This window comes from Phyllostomus discolor, chromosome X (genome assembly GCF_004126475.2).
Source record: "Phyllostomus discolor isolate MPI-MPIP mPhyDis1 chromosome X, mPhyDis1.pri.v3, whole genome shotgun sequence".
Lineage (NCBI taxonomy): Eukaryota > Metazoa > Chordata > Mammalia > Chiroptera > Phyllostomidae > Phyllostomus > Phyllostomus discolor.
This window is the reverse complement of record NC_050198.1, coordinates 2,289,408-2,310,186: the sequence shown is the minus strand read 5'-3', so window position 1 is coordinate 2,310,186 and position 20,779 is coordinate 2,289,408. Positions and strand designations below refer to the sequence as shown.

At 45.9% G+C, this 20,779-nt stretch overlaps 1 protein-coding gene and 1 pseudogene across 1 annotated transcript in view; one reads left to right on the top strand and one right to left on the bottom strand.

Moving 5' to 3' along the window:
• PRPS2 (phosphoribosyl pyrophosphate synthetase 2) overlaps positions 1 to 10,376 on the bottom strand; it is a 30,862-nt gene extending 20,486 nt beyond the window's left edge. The window contains exons 1-2 of the mRNA XM_028523315.2: positions 10,125 to 10,376; positions 3,247 to 3,430 (exon numbers count right to left, since the gene is read on the bottom strand). Of these exons, the coding sequence (XP_028379116.1) occupies positions 3,247 to 3,430; positions 10,125 to 10,246 (306 nt within the window). The 5' untranslated portion in view covers positions 10,247 to 10,376. The remainder of the gene's footprint in view (positions 1 to 3,246; positions 3,431 to 10,124) is intronic.
• A 3,254-nt stretch (positions 10,377 to 13,630) lies between these two features.
• LOC114505565 lies at positions 13,631 to 14,593 on the top strand (annotated as a pseudogene).
• The last annotated feature ends 6,186 nt before the right edge of the window (positions 14,594 to 20,779 follow it).

Genomic DNA, 20,779 nt, shown 5'->3' with positions numbered 1-20,779 from the left:
CCAGCCAGTGCTGGCTCCCCTATATAACCAAGAGTGCACTACGAATGCATAAGAAACAAAGCTTGAAAACGCAAGACCTTGGAAACAGTGGCAAATCAGATAGTTGCAAACCAAGAATGTGGGAGTCTCAGTGTTTTTATCAGTTACAGGGGATGTTAGTTTACAAATCTCAGTGGGAAAGGGCCCTGTAATGATAAAGGAATCTACGGAAGAAGTTATGATGATCAAATACCTTCGCCCCCAATACAAAAGCTACTAGAAGTGAAAGGAGAACCTGACTGCAAATTACAGAATAAACAGAATATACATTTCCCTAACCCTGTTGCTACCTGGCGAAGACAGAGCAGCAGAATATTAGTTCCTTTAGGACAGGGACAAGGACGAGATGCTACCCCATGCCATGGAAACAGACGAGAGGAACAGCTGAAACAACAGTTCACACGGCTGGGACAAAGTAAAAGACTGAAATTTAGCAGCTAAAAATGCACATAAAACTTGCAAATCAAGTTTAAATAAAAGAAGCTCCATAAATAACATGTGGGTGGTCATATGCTTCACAGCAGCAGATGTGACCTAACGTTTTGGTGGCCCTGAGCTAAAGCTAAGTCACGACATGATGGATGCGCACGCAAGCAACGGGTGCTATAATGCGGGGCGGGTCCGCACACTACGGCCCGCGGGCCAGATCAGGCCAGCCACTTGTCTTTGTATTGCTTGTGAGCTAATAATGGCTTTTACATGACCATGCAGCTGGAATAAAATCAAAAGAACACTTCAATGGCATGTGACCATTATACGAAATTCATATTGCAGTGTCCGTAAATACAAGTTTTGTTGGAATTCAGCCACGCCAGTCATTTACTTATTGTCTCTGTCTGATACACAGCCAGAGCTAGGTAGTTGCCACAGACACCACACAGCCTTTTACAGAAAAAGGTTGCTGACCCCTTCTAATCTGTATATTGTAAACCGTATGTCAAGTGCAGAACGGTGTCCCTGAGATCAAGATTTCAGGAACATAGCCCTGGCTGGCGTAGCTCAATGGATTGAGCGTGGCCTGTGAACCAAAGCGTCGCAGGTTCGATTCCCAGTCAGGGTACATGTCTGGGTTGCAGGCCATGACCCCGATGTTTCTATCTCTCTCTCTTTCTCCCTCCCTTCCCTCTCTAAAAATAAATAAATAAAATCTTAAAAAAACAAGATTTCAGGAACCAATGAACTAAGCTGTGTTCGGCACGGGCTCTGGAAACCACACCACCTTGGTATACGACTTCAAACTTATAAAGGCAATGTTTTCACACATGAGGGGATCTTGTGGCTGTTTTACAAACTTACGCTGTTTCAAAAAATGAACTATGAAGATAAAAGGAGGTGTGCCAGGGAAAAGCTTTCTCACAATCAGTCACCACATGACAGAATAGCAGGGTGTCTTATGAACTGGGAGGGTTCATGTGGAACCTGACGGAACGGCCATTCCTAAGATGTAGAGCAGAAAACAGCTTAAGAGTGGATCCCTGCGGTGGGCTGAATGGTACCTCGCACAGCTCATGTCCGCCCAGAACCTCAAAATGTGACCTCATTTGGAAACGGGGTCTTTGCAGATGATAACGAAGGGAAAGAGCAAGATGAGATCATTCTGGATTAGGGTGGGCCGTACATCCAATGACTGTCCATTTCTAAGACAGGCGAAGAGACACAGGGGAGAAGGCCACTCGGAGACAGAGGCAGAGATGGGAGTGATGCTTCCAGAAGCCAAGGATTGCCAGGAGCCATTGGAAACCACAAGAGGCAAGAAAGGCTCCCCGCTAACATCCTCAGAGCAGGCTCTGCCCACTGACATCTGGCCTCCAGAATGGGAAAACACAATACATTTCTGTTCTTTTATTTAAGCCACCCAGTTTGTGTTAATTCATTACGCCACCCTAGGAAACTAATACAATTCCCTTTAAAGTACCCCTCCACTCCAACTTGTCTGGGTTTTCCCCAAGGCCACTCCTATTGAACTAGTGTTACTAAAAGAATCATTCATAGACATTAGCTTCATTCTCTTGAAAGATTAAAAAGAGATAATGATAAGAAATGATGCATGTGTCCTTCAGCCAGTTTTTCCTCATGGTATACAGCATTTTGAAAAACTATAGTCCAGTATCCCAGCCAGGATACTGGCGCTGATACAGCCCAGTGACCTGCTTCTCACTCGCCCCCACCCTGGTTTTTGTGCTCACTGGGTGGGCGTGAGTGTGCGAGTGGGTACTTAGTTCTATCCACCAGCACAAAGATACGCAACCATTTCATCAGTATGGAACAGCGACTTTTAACCGGCATGCCGCAGAATTTGTACAACATGCAGTACCTGACTATTCAGTCAGGGGGCGCTGGCCGCTTTTCCCTTAGACTGTCAAATAAGAAAAAAAATGACAAGGGCCAACACAACAGCAGCCACCACTGTGAATGAACCAAAATTATACCTTTCTTTTGGCAAAAATGTATTTTTTGGTGTGCTGCAGCAAGTTTACAATTTGTTTAAGTGTACCATGAGGTGGAAAAGGTGGAAAATTGCTGCTGTCAGATGGAATGGTATTTTTTTAACGTTTTTTTTTTAAGATTTTATTTATTTATTTTTAGGGAGGGAAGGGGGGGAGAGAGAGAAAGAGAGAGAGAGAGAGGGAGAAAGAGAAGAGAAACATCAATGTGCGGTTGCTGGGGGTTATGGCCTGCAACCCAGGAATGTACCCTAGCTGGGAATCGAACCTGGGACACTTTGGTCCCAGCCCGTGCTCAATCCACTGAGCTATGCCAGCCAGGGCTTTTTTAACGTTTTTTAAAAAGATTTTATTTACTTATTTTTAGAGAGGGAAGGGAGGGAGAAAGAGAGAGAGAGAAACATCAATGTGCAGTTGCTGGGGGCTGTGGCCTGAAACCCAGGCATGTGCCCTGACTAGGAATTGAACCTGTGATGCTTTGGTTCACTGCCCGCACTCAATCCACTGAGCTATGCCAGCCAGGGCGGCAATGGTATTTTAAGACCTGCAAAAATATTATGCTTTCACTGGTCCTCTATCTGTCCATATTAACATGATGGCTGGCTCAAGACAACCCTTTGAAAAAGCCAAGGTGAAAAGGCATGGTTACTTGATCATTCAAATAGAAGGCAAACACTTTCTAGATATCCTAAGGTACCGTGAGAAAAAGAAGAGGTGACGGGAACCCAGAGCAGGGCCCTCCCACAGGACACGGCTCTCCTACCTTATCCTTCTTATCCTGGCGCGCGTACGGGAAACACGGGATCACGGCGGTCACCCTGGAGGACGACGCGATCTTGCAGGCATTGATCATGATCAGCAGCTCCATCAGGTTGTCGTTGATCTCGCCGCAGCCGCTCTGGATGATGTAGACATCTTCCCCTCTCACGCTCTCACCAATCTCCACACTTAGGGAAGAAAAAAACAGCAGCCGTGAATCCTCAAGCATATTTCTATTGTGTGGGGGCCCCTGGACCCCCCCAGGTTTGATGCCTGGCCAGGACGGAGCAGACAGGTGTATTCACGGGTGTGGTGTATTACAGCGAGAGGGTACAGAGCACAATGAGCCGGGGGCAAAGGCGCCCAGGGCAGATCCAGGTGCAAGCTCCTGAGGGTCGTCCCCAGTGGAGTCACACAGGTGGAGCTTAGGTCCCCCATAGCAATGAGCTGTGACGACGCATGTGAAGTGCTCGCTGTGTACCAAGGACGCTCACTAAGAGACTCGGGATTTGACTGGGGGGCTGGTCACGCAGGCACCATCTGCCTGGCACATACCAAAGTCCCAGATTCCCAGGCATTCAGCATTAACCACGCCGTTCACGCAGTGAACCCTTCCTATCAGGGAATGAATGGAGGCAACCCCAGCTGAAGCTAAGTTCCTAGAGGCCAGGCAAGGGCCACCTTCCAAGCAGGCCTTTCTCATGTGTGAGGCGACCTTATGTGCTTCTTAGAAATCTGTCTTGGTCCTGCTGTGTTAACTCTTTCCTGCGAAATATATTTAATTATTTATGTTTATGAAAGGCACATATGCACATTGCTTTAAAAATTCAAATCATTCTGTAAGGCTTAGAACCAACAGCCCAGAGGCGACCAATTTCGACACTTGGTAAAGTTTTTTTGACATTTATCTTCAAGTCTCCAGCTAATGTTTGTATGGCTTCCTCTTGATTTCCTACTCTAGCCACCATATAAGACTCCATACCATGAAAATAAGGATTTTTCTATTTCTCTATTTCCTCCCTGTCTCATCACCCACTTGGTACGCAGCCCCCCTGCCCCACCTCATCTGGCTATCACCCCAATATCGATCAATATTCTACCCAAATATGAGTGCTACATTTTTACTATAGAAATGCTGAGCAGAGCTGAGCCCGTCTAGTAAGCTTAAAGCAAAGTTTATACTATTTCCCTTTTATGCACAATGTTTTGGGGGGTTGTTTTCCCTAGAGGAAATTAATCTTCTCATCTGCTAAGTTTTTTAAGTGCTGAATCCCTAGAGGAAATTAATCTTCTCATCTGCAAAGTTTTTTAAGTGCTGAATACGAAATCCAGCCTAAACACGGGGCTAACAGAATCCCACAAGGTCAGAGACCTCAAGTGCTATCTCCACTTCATTATCCTGCCTCAACTTGCCCAGAGCCGTCTGACCTGGGCCCTTTTGGCGCCGTCTGCTGCCCCCAGGGATTCCCTCTGCCCCAAACCATTTCCCACTTTCTGTGCTCTTTCTTGGTGTACTTCCTTGTTTTGCTGACTGGCACCTTCCAGTAGCTTCTTGAGAAGAGTAAATAGGAGCTTTGAAAGTCTCTCAACATTGCATGCTGGGAAATTGCTGAATTTGGGGGACGGAAGCCTGCATGTTCAACCTGAGAGCCAACCTGCCCATGGCTGGCACGTCCGTTCCACGTGCTCAGGCTGGTCCTTCCGGGTGTTGCTGAGAATCGAGGACAGTGTCAGCTCTGCTTAAACGTTTGTTTTCAAAAAGGCCAAATTTTCCCTGGTCATTGATATATTAGAAACAATTTGAGCATAACAGGAATTCTGCATTTGCTTTCCCACGAGAACCCAGAAGATGAAGTGGAGACGCTAAGAAATAGTCCGCAGACACAGCCCCCTCTGGAGCACAACAGCCACACCCACCCACATCTGCTGTCACAACTTTGCCCAGCATTTTTCTTTTCTTTTTTTACATTTTACTTATTTTTAGAGAGAGAGGGGAAGGGAGGGAGAGAGGGAGAGAAACAGCAATGTGTGGTTGCCTCTCACGTGCCCCCTACTGGGGACCTGGCTGGCAACCCAGGTGTGTGCCCTGACTGGGAATTGAGCAGGTGACCTTTCAGTTTGCAGGTGGTGCTCAATCCACTGAGCCACACCTGCCAGGGCTCCCCAGCCTTTCTGGTCACCCCCGCTTTGAACTCCTCACAACTCAAGCTCCAACCCCTCCAAGAACCACTTTAGCAAGCAACCTGCAGGTCCTTTTCACCAGAAAGTACCATGTTTACTGTAGCATTTATGTATTTTTTGAACATGTAATACGTGTAAAAAGTGTTTTACCATTTTTATTATATTTCCATCTTTTTTAAAAAAATATGTCACAAAGGAAGTTTTTTAGTGTTGTGTCCCTAACTCCATTCTTCTCATAAGCCCTGTGGTTTTTACTGTACCATTTTGCATAGTGTGATGATTTTTAGAAATGCACTTGCCACCTTGCAGAAGTGACTGTAAATAAAAGGCACATCCCAAAAGCAAAGCCATTGAATCTTATTTTAAAATCGCAAGTAAGGCATGTATTTACTTTTATCCCGCCTCCTGCTACCAGAAGCCATGTATACTCAATGTTATTATTTTTTTAATATTTTTTATTTATTTATTTTTAGAGCAGGAAGGGAGGGAGGGAGGGAGAGAGAGAAACATCAATGTGGGGTTGCTGGGAGTTATGGCCTGCAATCCAGGCATATACCCTGACTGGGAATCGAACCTGCGACACTTTGGTTCGCAGCCCGAGCTCAATCCACTGAGCTACACCAGCCAGGGCTTCAATGTTATTATTAAAAGAGCCCATTTCTAAAGAAAATGTAAACACAAGGGACATTCGAGAGACCATATAGGAGCCTATCTGAATCAAGAGAAGCTTCTCCCCAACCTCAAGTAGATGAGAAGACAAACGTGAAGTTTTCCAAGTTGACACGACCTGGAAGTGAGTTTTGGTAAGAGCACGTTGGTCCTGTTCTTGCAGGTGCTCAACTAGGGATAAAAACAGTTCAGTGCCAACCTGTCAGGATGAGAGGGACAGACGGAATTCTATGCACTGCCTCCTGTCTTCGAGGGCGAAGGAGCTAAATGGGATTCCCTTGTGAACATCACGTCACCCCTGGGATGAAGTCCATTTGGAAGTCACGGCGCTACATAGCTTCATGGGCCAGCCATCTGCAGCCCCCGGGCTGAGAATGATGGGGTAGGCAGAACGATGGCCTCTTTAGCAACATTTTTGTCATCTGCTAAACCTTTGAAATCTGTTGGTTTGCATGGCAAGGTAGCAGCTGGAATGAAGGGCAGCTGGAATCAGCTGACCTTAAAATACGGAGACTATTCTGGATTGTTCTAGCCGACCAATGTCATCACGGGGTCTGTACAAATGGAAGAGGGAGACAGGAGAGGTCACAGAAAGATGTGAAGACTGAAGGGGGGGTCAGAGAGACACTTCACTGCTGGCTTTAAAGATGGAAGAAGGGGCTGAGAGTGAAGGACTGTGAGCAGCTTCTAAAACCTGGGAATGGCCGGGGAATGGACTCCCCCCACCCCCAGTGCCTCCAGAAAGAACGCAGTGACCCATGCTGCACTTCCAGCCTACAGAACGGTACGGTGCTAGAGAGACGACAGGGCCAGCAAACCCTAACCTATTCACTATCTGGACATAAAGTTTGCCAATTCCTGGTGTGATAACTGTTTATCACCGAACTTCAGCCTCTTTGGCCTAGTTTTCCCAAGGAACCCCAATCCTCATATGCCTAGAAGTCCAGGGGAGGACAGAAAATCCTATTACCATGGCAACTTTTTCCCAAAGCTATTCCTGCTTCTCCTCAAAAAAAAAAAAAAAAAGGATCACGGCTGATCTTTATTCTAGGACTTTGAAAAAACTGTGGCCAGAAGGCAGCATCCATGTGGCTCTTTAGCACAAAGGATCTTGACTGATCCCTAAATAAGAAGGCTGGTGAGTTTATCTGAGTCAACAATGAATGGATGTGGTCATTCAAAGATGGCCTCGGCCTCTTGAACACTTTCTCCATCAAGAAGATTCCTCTCAGCCCTGGCTGGCGTAGCTCCGTGGATTGAGTGCTGGCTGCTGCGAACCAGAGCATCGCAGGTTCGATTCCCAGTCGGGGCACATGCCTGGGTTGCAGGCCACGGCCCCCAGCAAGCGCACATTGATGTTTCTCTCTCTCTTTCTCTTTCTCTTTCTCCCTCCCTTCCCTCTCTAAAAATAAATAAATAAAATCTTAAAAAAAAAAGATTCCTCTCAGATCTGGGAGGACTCTGCCTGACAGTAGAATGTGACAGAAGTGATGATGCCCAGGCCTTAACACACTGGTAGCTCCCGCATCCTGTCTATTGGAATACTCATGCTTGGCACCTGGCTTCCAGGTGAGGAGGAGGCTCAAGCAGCCCAGGGGAGAGGTACTGAGGTTGCTAACCAACCTCCCAGGCATGCGCTCGTACCAACTTAACCAGCCACGTGAGTAAGCCATCTTAGAAGAGGGTCCTCTGGTGCCAGTTTATTGTCCTAGATGCCACCAGATGGGGCAGAAACAAGCCTTCCTTCCTGCACCGTGCCCAAACTGCAGATCTGAGAGTCAAATAAACAATTATTGTCTTAAGCCATGAAGTTCTGGGGGTGATATGTTACCCAACAAATGATAATCAGAACTTTGGGTTTTACAACACAGCTAAGAACTCCATGGGCAGGTTAACTGACCGGGATAAAACGTCACAATAGACATTCAGACACCATCCTCAGTGTTGTCCTAGGGTGTCATCATGGCATTTTGGTGGCTACAGTCAACGCTGGGGCAGGCACCTGCCTCAAATGTGAAATGCTTTAGAGATGGGAAGGTAAAATCAGGAGACTGGGGTCCAGTTCTGTAGTGTTTGAAAACTTGGGACTGGGAGCAGCGATGACCAGGAGACAGCAAACAAGATTTCCAGTCCTGGCTCCGTAAGAGATTCACGGAGGGACCCCTTACAGGAACTGAATCCGTACTCTCTTCCTTTCACCCTTCTGTTTCTGGTCTTAGGGGCACACAGTATAAAGTGGATGGCTAGCACAGTCCCTGGTACACAGAGGATTATTGATAAAAATCAGCCTCTGGACCTACACAGTTCATAGCCAAGTAAAGAAGTTAACCTTTTAGATATTCAAAACAAAGAATACAACTATATAAGCAATTCCAAGACTTTATATGGAATGGTTTTTGAGACCTTATGATTTCTAATTCAGCAAGTGGTAGTTATTAAACACTCAAAACCAAATGAAATTGCGTCTACTTTCCTACTTCATTGTCTGAGTGAGTTTGACCCAGCAGACATGAAACTCTGACTTCACAATGGACCTCTCATCTACATTAACCACATTCTTTAGCAGCCGAGGGATGGGCTACACGAGATAACACTGAAGAGTGACATAGTTGCTTTCAAAATGCACTTTATCCAGAAATTTCTCCTTCACGTCTATGATACCACCCCCTGAAGAACAACTATTATCCCATTCTCCTCGTGATCTGAACACGACTGAAACTTCTGTAGGGCTGGCAAAATATTGCAGCGTTCAAACGTAGCTATACTCTCTTTTTCCTGAGCCCTTGCCACCCCCCAGGTCTTTTGGATAAAACTATACAAAGAGGCCTTCTTTAGTCGAAGGACTCCGAGCATTAATACCACCTTCTACTCAGTCACAAATGTTTCTTCACCTATATTATCATCAGGGCCCTGTAATTATGATTTCCCACGGGGAAGAAGGCATTGACCTCTCCTAAAAAGCTGAAAATGACCACCACCTTCCCCATTAGGAGTACTATAACACCTCAGAATCTAACAAATGTTTTGCCTAACCCAAGGTCACCAAGCTTTTCCCTTTATGTTTTTTTCATCTAGAAATGTTCGGTTCTGGCTTTATATTGAGGTCTACATGATCTATTTCAAGCCTAATTTTTCCAATGGAGGGAATTACAGACGGAGGATTTCGTTTGTTTGTTTTGCAGGTGGCACCCATTGTTCCAGCACCACTTGTTGCAAGGGTTGAAGTGGGTCTTGGCCGGAGAGAAAAAAAATGATCAGCAACCGTGTGCAGCGCTAGATTTGTAAAGGGAGAGCGGGGAGAAACGACACCAACTTGAAACTGACACCAACGTGAAATGACCGCAGTTAAAAAGCTTTGAAGATTCAGGCAGGTGGAGAAAGGGGCCGCCACCTGCCTTCAATGAGCAGAGGCGGGCGCTCGTTGTGGACCTGAGACACGCGTGGCGCTTACACTCTAGCCACGACCTGGCTCCTGGACCCCGCCAAGTCCCAGAACTGCGAAGGAGCTGCAAGTGTATCCTTTTCTGAGGCAGAAAAATTAGAGGAAGCGTAAGGCAGCCCGACACGTGCGCCCCCGGAGTTCCCACGGTCTTTAAACCCTGGGCACCACCACACCCGCTGGTGAACGCAAAGGGTTGTGCCCCGGCTGCTCCGAACAGTCACCTGGTGGCTGTTACCACGCTGCTCCCCACACCGAGGGGTGGCGGCGGCGTGGGCGGAACCTTCCCGAGCACGCGGGGTTTGGGATCGGCCCGGTAGGGATACGAAACCGGGGCGAGCGCACCCAGGGCAGCCATGCCCGCCCGTCCCGCACCCCGGCGGTTCCCGCCCGCTGTGCCCCCCGCGCTCCAAGGCGCTGTGACCGCCCCCAGGTTGCCCTTCCGGGCTGGGGCCGCCCTCCTAGGCTTTCCGGGGCGCCGCGACGGTGGCGCGGAGGCCGCGTCGTGGCTGGCCCGCCCCGGAAGGGGGAGCGCCCTGCCCGGCCTCGCAGCCCAGCTCCCGGCGCCCTCCCCGGCCCGGCGGGGTCCCCACCTGGTCTCCTGGTTGCTGAACTTCTTGGTGATCACCTTGCCCAGCTCCAGGCCGAGGCGGTCGGCCACACGCTGGGACAGGTCCTGGTGCGAGCTGCCGCTGAAGAGCACGATGTTGGTCATCTTGAGGCTCGACGGGTGCGCGACCGAGGCGGAGGCGGCGGTGACACTAGTAGCGGCTGCACGAGCGGGAAAGCGCGGCTGCCGGGCGGACTGAGGAACCGGCGAAGAGTAGATATGGGAGGCGGAGCTGCGGGGGGCGGGGCTTCGGGGGGCGGGGCCGGGGGAGGAACTAGAAAGCGCAGCGGCTGGACCCGCTGGTGGAGCTCCAGTGGTGGGGAGGAGCTGCCTGTGAAGGGGGAGGAGCAGCCTGCGAAGGGGGAGGAGCAACCTGCGAATGGGGAGGAGCAACCTGCGAATGTGGAGGAGAAGCCCTAGGAGGGGGTGGAGGAGAAGCGCCCTAGGAGGGGGTGGGGGAGCAGCGCCCTAGGAGGGGGTGGGGGAGTAGCGCCCTAGGAGGGGGTGAAGGAGAAGCGCCCTAGGAGGGGGTGGGGGAGTAGCGCCCTAGGAGGGGGTGGGGGAGTAGCGCCCTAGGAGGGGGTGGGGGAGAAGCGCCCTAGGAGGGGGTGGGGGAGTAGCGCCCTTGGAGGGGGTGGGGGAGGAGCGCCCTAGGAGGGGGTGGGGGAGGAGCGCCCTTGGAGTGGGTGGGTGAGCAGCAGCGGAGGGAGATCCGGAGGGTGCTGGGAGGAAGTGGCTGACCACAGCCCCAGGGCTCTAGGTTTGGAATCTCTGGGTAGTCCTGAAACATTAAGGTGCCTCCTCCCTCGGACCCCTCCAGGCCACAAATCTTGCTTCTGGGGGGAAAGCTAATGAACCAGATGAACTGGGCACTTAGGGAGAGTGCTGCAAGAGGCGATGCACAAGTCTCGCAACCAGGAGTGACTCCCTCAACCCGCAATCCCCCCAAACTCTTTGCACACGACTGGTGTCCAACTACAAGGGTCTGCACACGGTGGCCCAAGGCCACATGCACAGCACTGCCTCTTCATCCCTGAGAGCTGTTGTTTTCACACGGGATCTTTTGCAATCCATATGATAATAGCTACACTACCTTTGCACTCCAATTAAGAGAAATATCCCCCTGTAGAAAGAACTCGTTTCTTCTCATAGGTGCGCACTGCAAAAAAAACAAACAAAAAAACTGTACTCAATTATTACTATTTTGGGTTTCGTCAATAAAAACATTGTGAACATTTGTTTTTTGTCATTATATAAGTACCAATATATTTCCCTCTCCCTTTTGCCTCTTGGCCCACAAAGCCTAAATTATTTACCATCCAGTCCCAAATCAAAACTTGCCAATGTATACTTTACACCTCCAGCACATCTCAATTTGGACTCCCCGTATTTCAAGTGCTCAACAGCCACCTGTCCCTAGGAGTTCCCATATTACAGGGAGAAGCTCTAGAACACTGGTCCCTAAGAGCAGTGCCAAGACACCTTGATTCATCCATTCTGTCTTGTGTTTTTATTAGCAATGTGACAACTAATTTACACCAAATTATAAAATGCGAAAGTTTAGCCCAGGCTGGGTAGCTCAGTTGGTTGGGTGTAGTCCCATACATCAAGAAGTCCTGGATTCCATCCTTGGTCAGGGCACATACCTGGGTTGTGGGTTCCATCCCTGGTGGCAGTGCCTATGAGAGGCAACTGATCAATGTTTCTCTCTCTCTGTCTCTCAAATCAATAAACATATCCTTGGGTGAGGATTAAATAAATAAATAGCCCTGGCTGGCGTAGCTCAGTGGATTGAGCGTGGGCTGCGAACCAAAGCATCACAGGTTTGCAGACTTATCAGAAAACATGACTTTTCTCTGCTGATTTGTTTTGTGCAGTTGGTTCATTAATAAATGTGAGGCCATTTCAACTGCTGTTGTATTCTGATCTGTGAGTATTCAATGATACAAATGTTCTCTAGCTGTGAAGTACTTCATTATGGCTAGTGTAAGGAACTGACTTTTTCAAAATTGTATTTAATTGTAATTATATAGTTCCACACAGCTAGTGGCTTTTATACCTCCTCTTCTGGGAAATGCTTTGTGTCATCCTCATGCCTGAGGGTAACACATTCTTCTGAAAATAAATAACATCTTTATGGGCTCTTCCTCAATATGAGTAGGAATCATCTGAACCAGAGGTGGACAAACTGGTCTGCTGCCTGTTTTTGTACAGCCTGTGAACTAAATTTCTGCATTTTTAAATGGTTGGAAAAAGCAAATGGATATTTTGATATTTAAATTAACGTTTACTGGATATTTTAAAAAATAGAGAGTGTAAAGAGCAACAACCATAAACCCATCACCTTCGACTCAGCAGCTGTCAAACTTTTGCCATATTTGATTCATCTATTTTTTCCTGAAGTATTTTAAATTATAGTCCACATATAGTCACACCTAAATTCTTTAGTCTGCATCTATAAAAATGATGTTATCACACCATATGCAAAAATTAATTCAAAGTGGACCAAAGACCTTAATGTAAGAGCTAAAACAAAAAACTCTCAAAAGAAAATATAGGTATAAATCTTCATGGCCTTGAATTAGACAATGATTTCTTTAATATGGCACCAAAAGCACAAGCAGCGACAACAAAAATCCACTGAACGTCAAAATTAAAAACTTATGTGTTTCAAAAGATACCAATGACAATGCAAAGCATGGGAGAAAATCTTTGCAATTCATATACTGATGAGGGACCTGTATTTAGAATGTATAAGAGTGACCACAACTCAAGAACGAGGGAGAGAGAGAATTTTTTTAAAGGTTGCCAGTTTTTTTAAAGATTTTATTTATTTATTTTTAGAGAGGGATGGGAGGGAGAAAGAGAGAGAGAGAGAGGGAGAAACATCCTTGTGTGGTTGCTGGGGGCCGTGGCCTGCAACCCAGGGATGTGCCCTGACTGCGAATCAAACCTGCAATGCTTTGGTTCACAGCCCGCACTTGGTCCACTGAGCTATGCCAGCCAGGGCAGCAGAGAGAGAATTTTTAAATGGGCAAGGTGCATGTAGATGTTTATGGCACCTTTCTTCATAATTGCCAAAATTGGAAGCAACCAAGATGTCTTTCAGTAGGTGAATGGATAAATAAACTGTGGTCCATCCAGACAATGGACTAGTTTTCAGTGCTAAAAAGAAATGAACTATAGAGCCATGAAAATGCACACAGGCACCTCAAATGCACCTTACGAAATGAAATACACCAATCTGAAAAGGCTACATAGTGTATGACTCCAGCCCTCTGACTTCTGGAAAAGGCAGAACTACTGAGACAGTAAAAAGATGAACGGTTACCAGGGGTTGTGAGAAAGGAGGGGTGAAGAGAGGAGCGCAGAGGATTTGTCTTGGATGATGCCATAATGGTGGATACATGTCGTTATACATTTGTCCAAACCCATGGAATGTACAACAGCAAGAATGAATCCTGATGTAAACTATGCACTTAGATCAATATGATGTGCCAGTTTTGGTTCATCAGTGGTAACAAATGTATCCTCGCTGGTACAGGATGTTGATAGTGGGGAAGGCTGTGTGGAGGCAGGGGGTCTGTGAGAACACTCTGTACATTCTACTCAACTTTGCTGAGAACCCAAAACAGCTCTAGAAAAATAAATTCTATTAAAAATGAAAAAAAATGGGCAAAGAACCTGAATAGAGATTTCTCCAAAGAAGATACCCAAATGGCTAATAAACACATGATGAGATGATCAGTATCGTTAGTCATCAGGGAAAGGCAAATGAAAACCACAAGGAGATACCACTTCACACTCACTTGGATAGCTAAAATTAAAGAGACATACCAACAAACGTTGGTGAGAATGTAGAGAAATTGGAACCTTCATAGACTGCCAGTGGGGATGTAAAATGGTGCAGCTGCTTTGGAAGACAGTCTGGAAGTTCCTCAAAGAGTTAAACAGCACAGAAATGGCATCAAGAAGCCCCAATCCCAAAGATATGAATCTCTCAAGGGGGTAGACCCCAGGTTCCTGAGGAACGTATGCGTTGCCAAGAAGCACAACAAGAAGGGCCCGAAGAAGATGCAGGCCAACAAACGCCAAGGCCATGTGAGCATGTGCTGAGGTTATCAAGGCCCTGGTCAAGTCCAAGGAGGTCAAGCCCAAGATCCCAAAGGGTGGCAGCCGCAAGCTTAGTCGACTTGCTTATATTGCTCACCCCAAGCTGGGGAAACAAGCTTGCTCATGCCTGCATCACCAAGGGTCTCCAGCTCTGCCAGCCAAAGGCCAAGGCCATGGCCCAAACCAAGTCCCAGGCTGCAAATGCGGCTGCGGCTCAGGGTCAGTTTCAGGCTCCCAAAGGTGCCCAGGCCCCTGTGAAGGCTCTGTAGTAGGGGCCTCTGTCTGCTGATGTGAGGACAGAAGGGTGGTGTGCCCCTGGGGCCGGGGCCTTCCTATGGTGTTTGTGCAAATAAACCTCAGGCAGGGTCAAACAAACAAACAAACAAACAGTTAAACATAGAATTAGCATATGACCCAGCAATTGCACTCCTAGGTGTAGAGAGGAAAGAACTGACAACAGGTACTCATATGAATAGTTTGCATAAATGTTCACAGTGGCACTCTGTGCACAACAGCGAAAAGACGTAAACAACCCTGATGTCCAACAACTGGTGGACGGATAAATAAAATGGGGTCTATCCATACATACAACAGAATATATTATAATTCATGTGGATGAACCCTGAGAACAGTATGCTAAGTGAAAGGAGCCAGTCACAAAGGACCGAGTATTGCATGATTCCAATATGCTCAGAAGGGGCAAATCTATAGACAGAAAGTAAGTTAGTGGTTGCCTGGGGCTGGGGGATGGGAGGATGGAGGGACGAGTGGGCGAAGGCTAAAGGATATGGGGTTTCTTTGGGGGTTAATGAAAATGTTCCAAAACTGATTGTGGAGGCAGGCGCACAGCTCTGGATATAGTAAAAGCCGTTGAATTTTACACTGTAAATGGCTGAATTGAATGGTATGTGAATTATATCCCCCAAAAGAGCTGTTTTAACAAAAAGTGAGGACATTTTTCTTTATGGATCCAATATCATGATCACATCTAAGATATTAACATGTCAGGGTCTCCTGCTGTTCGTGATATTGAGAGCACTCATTGATCTAAGGTGGTGATGGTCTGGTTCCTCTATTCTAAGAATGTCTCCTGCCCTTGCAAATGCTAATTTTCTAGTTCTATCATCCTTCCTGTCAACAAATAGTAGCCGAATTATCCAGTAAAGAACATCCCTTCATCTTCTGCAACTACTTGGTTACTCTAAAATACAGTTTGTACTGGGAATCAGAAGAAAAGTTTCATTTCCTTTCTTTTAATCGCTGGTGTGCCGAGGAAAGAGTTTGTTGTGTGAACGCCACCTCCCACTGAAAGTATCCTGGGCTCCTTGGCTGTGTGGGAGATTCAAGGTCTGGGGTGGGAAGGAGCAAGCAGAGCAAGGACATCTAGCACCTTGGCTGTATCTAAGGAAGGGCGGAGTGCGTAGGGAGGATACAGCAGCCAGCTTAAAGCGGCCACTACTTATCAAAAAAGTAGGACAGCGTGAACATCAACAATTCATGGAGTGATAATTGCCTGAAAGAGTGTAGCAAATGTATAAAAATCCGTGAATCCATAACGATACTCACTAAAAGGAAAAGCAGAACAAAAACAGGAACAAAAGTAAACTTCCTTGGACTCCAGGGAAGATGGATATTAAACTAACTCCTTTCCATGCAAATTGGTCATTAAAGAGCCAATTTCCTCGCAAGGCAAGGTGAAGGGGGAATTAACTGATTTCTTGGGTAATCAATCACCTAGATTCTGATACTGCCCAGGTCAATGTGCAATGCATAAGTCAGTCCTGGAAATCCGATCAAACATAGACTCTGGGGCACTCCGTGAGCTTAAGAGTTGGACACGTAATCCAAGCTGAGGAGTCAAGGCAAGACAAGTGGCCCAGGAATTCTCAACCAGGGTATAGATCGGAGCTTGAGGGAATTTTATAATGATGGACCCAGACGGTTCTTAAAAGGGACAGAGGGTCCGCATGGTTGTGAGAAGGAGCGGTAATGCTCTGACAAAAGGAGTCAGTGAAGTTGAACAGTTTCATTTTACCGTGAACCAAGCTTGAGAAGTGTAGGGTCTACATTAAGTCAGAGCCGGTAAGAGAGTTGCTTCCAATCCCTTCTAGAATAAGGTAGCCGTTGAGGGAAGGTATAATCATATTGCACATGCGTATAGCCCTTACCAACAATGCAATGAGGTCAGTCTTGTTACTCACATCGCCACTTCACAGGTGGAGAAACTGAGGAACAGAGAGGTTAGGAAACCTTCCCAAGGTTATGCAGCTGAATAGGGGAGCCAGGCAGGTTTTCCTACTGCATCTGCTGCCTCTGGCTTCACTCCACCATGTAAGTGGAGGAAGTTGAAGAAGGCTTTCCGTTTCACATTGATGTGGTGTATTACAAGATTTTCTTCTTCCTTATGATAGTGTTTCTCACTTCTAAATAATCCTTCAATTCTGATAAGGATTATCCTGCTCACCCAACATGTTGCTTGGAAGCCTCCAAGCCTCTTCGTGGGCTTTCTCGTCTTCTTTGTTCTTTTTACAAGCTCTTCCTTGCTGTCACCCAGGCCCGTGACCGAATCCTGATGACTTACCTGTGTATGTCTCCAGCTCAGACCTCTCTCCCACGGGCCAGTCGTGAAGATCAACTCTACGACAGAGGTTGGCAAACTAAACTAAGGCCAAATTCTGTTCACAGCATTTTGTAAATCAAGTTCTGCACAGTCACACACCCATTCATTTACACACCGTCTACAGCTGCTCGGGGTCACAGAGTTGAGGAGTTATGGCAGATAGCATGTGGCTTCAACGCCTAAATATTTAGTATTTGGTCATTTATGGAAAAAGCTGGGCCTCTCCATTAAACAGTCTGTCTTTTCTCCAGCTTTATTGAGATATAATTGACATATAACATTGTGTAAGTGTAAGGTGTGTAGAACGCATTAAATGGAATCACGCATATTGCGATACGATTTCCACCATAGCACGTTAGCTAGCACTCCATTACGTCATTTTTGCAGTAAGAACAATTAAGATCTACTCTCTGAGCAGCCTTCAAGTGTATAAGACAGTATTGTTAACTATAATCACGATGCTGTGTATTAGATCCCGAGAACTTGCTAATCTCATAACTGAAACTTTGTGCCCTCTGACTGACATCTCCCCATGCACCACCACTCCCCCCAGCCCCTGGCAACCTCCACTCTACTCTGTTTCTATGAGTTCGGCATTTTTAGATTCTGCACATGCGTGATCGTACAGTATTTGTCTTTCTCTGTCTGACTTATTTCACTTAGCATAATGCCCTCAAAGTTCATTCAAGTTATGGCAAACAACAGCATTTTCTTCTTTCTCATAGCTGAATAGTATCCTTGTGTGTGTGTGTGTGTGTGTGTGTGTGTGTGAGATTGTGTGTGTGTCTTTTTGTTTTCCCACAAACAGGGAGGCTGGTGAGATTTGGCCCATAGGCCATCAGTAGCTTGCCAGTCCCTCATTTAGCACACTGCTTGGCAGATTCCCACATTTTTTTCTTTCCTTTCCTTTTCATTTTAAATAAAGAAGACATGCAGGAAAGAATTTAAAAATGAGAAATGTTCTCCAGCCAATATTCTTTAAATTTGCATGCAGAGAGGGCACAACACGTGGTTAAATGCAAATACGATTATTTTGCAATTGACGTGGTCAGTGTAGACAGCAGCCCTAAGTCCCTTCATCATTGGGCATCTTTCTTAAGATCCGTTTCTCTTTATGCTGTGCAGACACAGCCACTCTGCTAAATACTCGGGTAACAACATAAGAACTAATATCAAATGACCACTAGAAACTTCATGGAGTGATGAGGAATAACTAACAAAGCCTGTCTTTCTGACCATTGTGTAGTAAGACACCCCTCACGGACCTTCCAGTTGGCTTTTTGTCCCTCTGGATTCTGAATTAGACCATCCTTTTCTTCTCTTTCTCCAGAATATTGACACACTTTTCCTTGGAGGAACTGGTCATGAACCTGAGACTAGCATCCAACTTAGTGGTGCATGTGCTTTTGGTTGTGGTCATTTTATTCTTTTTTTAATCTTTATTATATTATTTTCCCGTTCTCCTTCAGTCCCCTTACACTCTGTTCCCCCCAGCAATCACCACACTGTTGACTTAGTTCTGTAGGCCACCACTCTCTTTTCCTCCCACTATTCAGGGCCGTGGGCTGCAATGTTAACGTAACGTCTATTGATTCTCCCACGCTAAAGACCTTTTGTTCTTGACTCAGAGGTGCCAGTTAAAAGAATACAAATTCTTTATGCTGCCTCATTTAGCAAAGGTAGCAGGGAAATGATGCAATCAATATTTTCTGAGTATTTTTTTAAATTTTATTTTTTAAAATAACATATTTTAAAAAGATAAAATGAATATTTTTTTAAACTCTCTCCAACATAGAACTCCAAAGGAGGTAAAAAGAGCTCAGCATGTATTTTCAGAAGGTCTATCGTAAAGAAGAATCTGATTTACAAGCACAGCTTTGTAACAAAAAAAAGTTCATTTCTTTGAACGCCAGCTTATGATAACCACTATCTACATATCAGTTCTCTGAGTGTGATGTCATTTTCTTGATCTTTATAATAAGAATGTGACCTTATTCTGATTTGAAAAAGCCTCGGCTCAAGCGTCTTTGGGGAGGAAGCTGCACTTTGTAAATTATTAACTCCCTTGGCACTCTTTCAAGGTTACACTATCACAGGTAAGAGAAGAGCTGTAACAAGCCGCAATCAGGAATTTGAGCTCAAAACACTCTCCAGAGGACTATTGAGACCCTTGCATTCCCAATGCTTTAAATCAACACAATCAGATACATTTAATAAACATCTCTAATATGTGAAATACAACGCATTAAGCACAAATCATATCATTTTCGTATAGAAAAAGGTTTCTCGTGCATTCATTCATTCATGGGAAATGCAGAAGGGAATATGAGTCTCTCCCACGTGCCACAGTCTGCTTCATAGAGCCATGTTCAGTTTTCAAAGTGGCCACAGTGGCTCTGGCTCCAATAGCACAGATGAGAAAACTGAGGCTCTGAGAGAGTTTGTAAGGCATCCAAGTTAGTGCTGGGCAAGGATTTCAATTCTCTTCTCTGTTCTGTTTATACCTTTAAAAAAAATGTTGAAACAGAGAAAATAATTGCTCACTCTTCAATACTGGGTAGGGTGAGTTCTGATGATAGACCACCAGTGAAATAAATATATTTTACAACTACAATGGGAACATTATATATATATATATATGTGTGTGTGTGTGTGTGTGTGTGTGTGTAATTAAATATATAATTGTATACACACATTATATATATTATATATAATATAATATATATAATTATGCCCTAGCTGGTGTGGCTCAATGGATTGAGTTCCGGCCTGCAAACCACAGGCTCACTGGTTCGATTCCCAGTCAGGGCACATGCCTGGGTTTTTGACCAGGTCCTCAGTAGGGGGTGCATGAGAGGCAACCACACATTGCTGTTTCCTTGTCTTCTTTCCCCTCTCTCTAAAAATAAATAAATGAAATCTTTGAAAACAAGAAAAAGAAAGATATCTCTATATAATTATAAATGTGCTCCCCTTTATTCTCTAAATAAACTAAGCTACATCAATCCAAAACTGCTTACCAAGTAATCTAAGTGGTCGTATATTGCTCATTAAACATTCTGATAGTTTATAAAGCATTTTTGATTTTTAGAGACTGTTGGTGCGACCTTTTCTTTGACACAGCTATGACCAGCTCAGTGATGCCCCTGTCTGAGCCACGATCTCGCACAAGGAACCACGTCCGACTCAGCCAATGATTATGCTCCTTTTAATGGATGTCATTAGGCCCCTGTGTCAGCTCTCAGATTTGTTGTATCCTAGGGGCACCCAGGCTGGGTGCCCTGGATCCCAGCTGGCTGAGCCTGTGGAAACCACAGACTTGTGTATGCTGTGGACCAAGGGGCCAATGACACCCCCGCTCCAGCCTGCTGGGCAGCCCCTCCCTTCCAATGCCATTGCTAGATACCTAATACCAGCACTGTCCCCCACATCCCATGGCCTGTTTTGGGGGCTGCCAGAGGGCCATATTGTTGGGTGACTTCTTTTTTTAAAGATTTTATTTATTTATTTTTAGAGAGGGAAGGGAGAGAGAAAGAGAGAGAGAGAAACATCAATGTGTGGTTGCTGGGAGTCACGGCCTGCAACCCAGGCATGTATCCTGACTGGGAATCAAACCTTCAACACTTTGGTTCACAGCCCGCGCTCAGTCTACTGAGCTACGCCAGCCAGGTGTTGGGTGACTTCTTAACTAATCAGCAGAGAATATATGTTAAGAGCAATGATATTGTACTCAGCCCTGAAGTCACTTTTAGCTTCTGATAAACCCACACGCAATTAATGAAAACGTTTCCCAGCCACCATTTCTAGCTGGGATGTTAATATACTTCATATCTTATAATTTACTAAGTCACACGGCCATCATGGTCATTGGTTATCATGACATTTTATGACATGGCAATTACCTT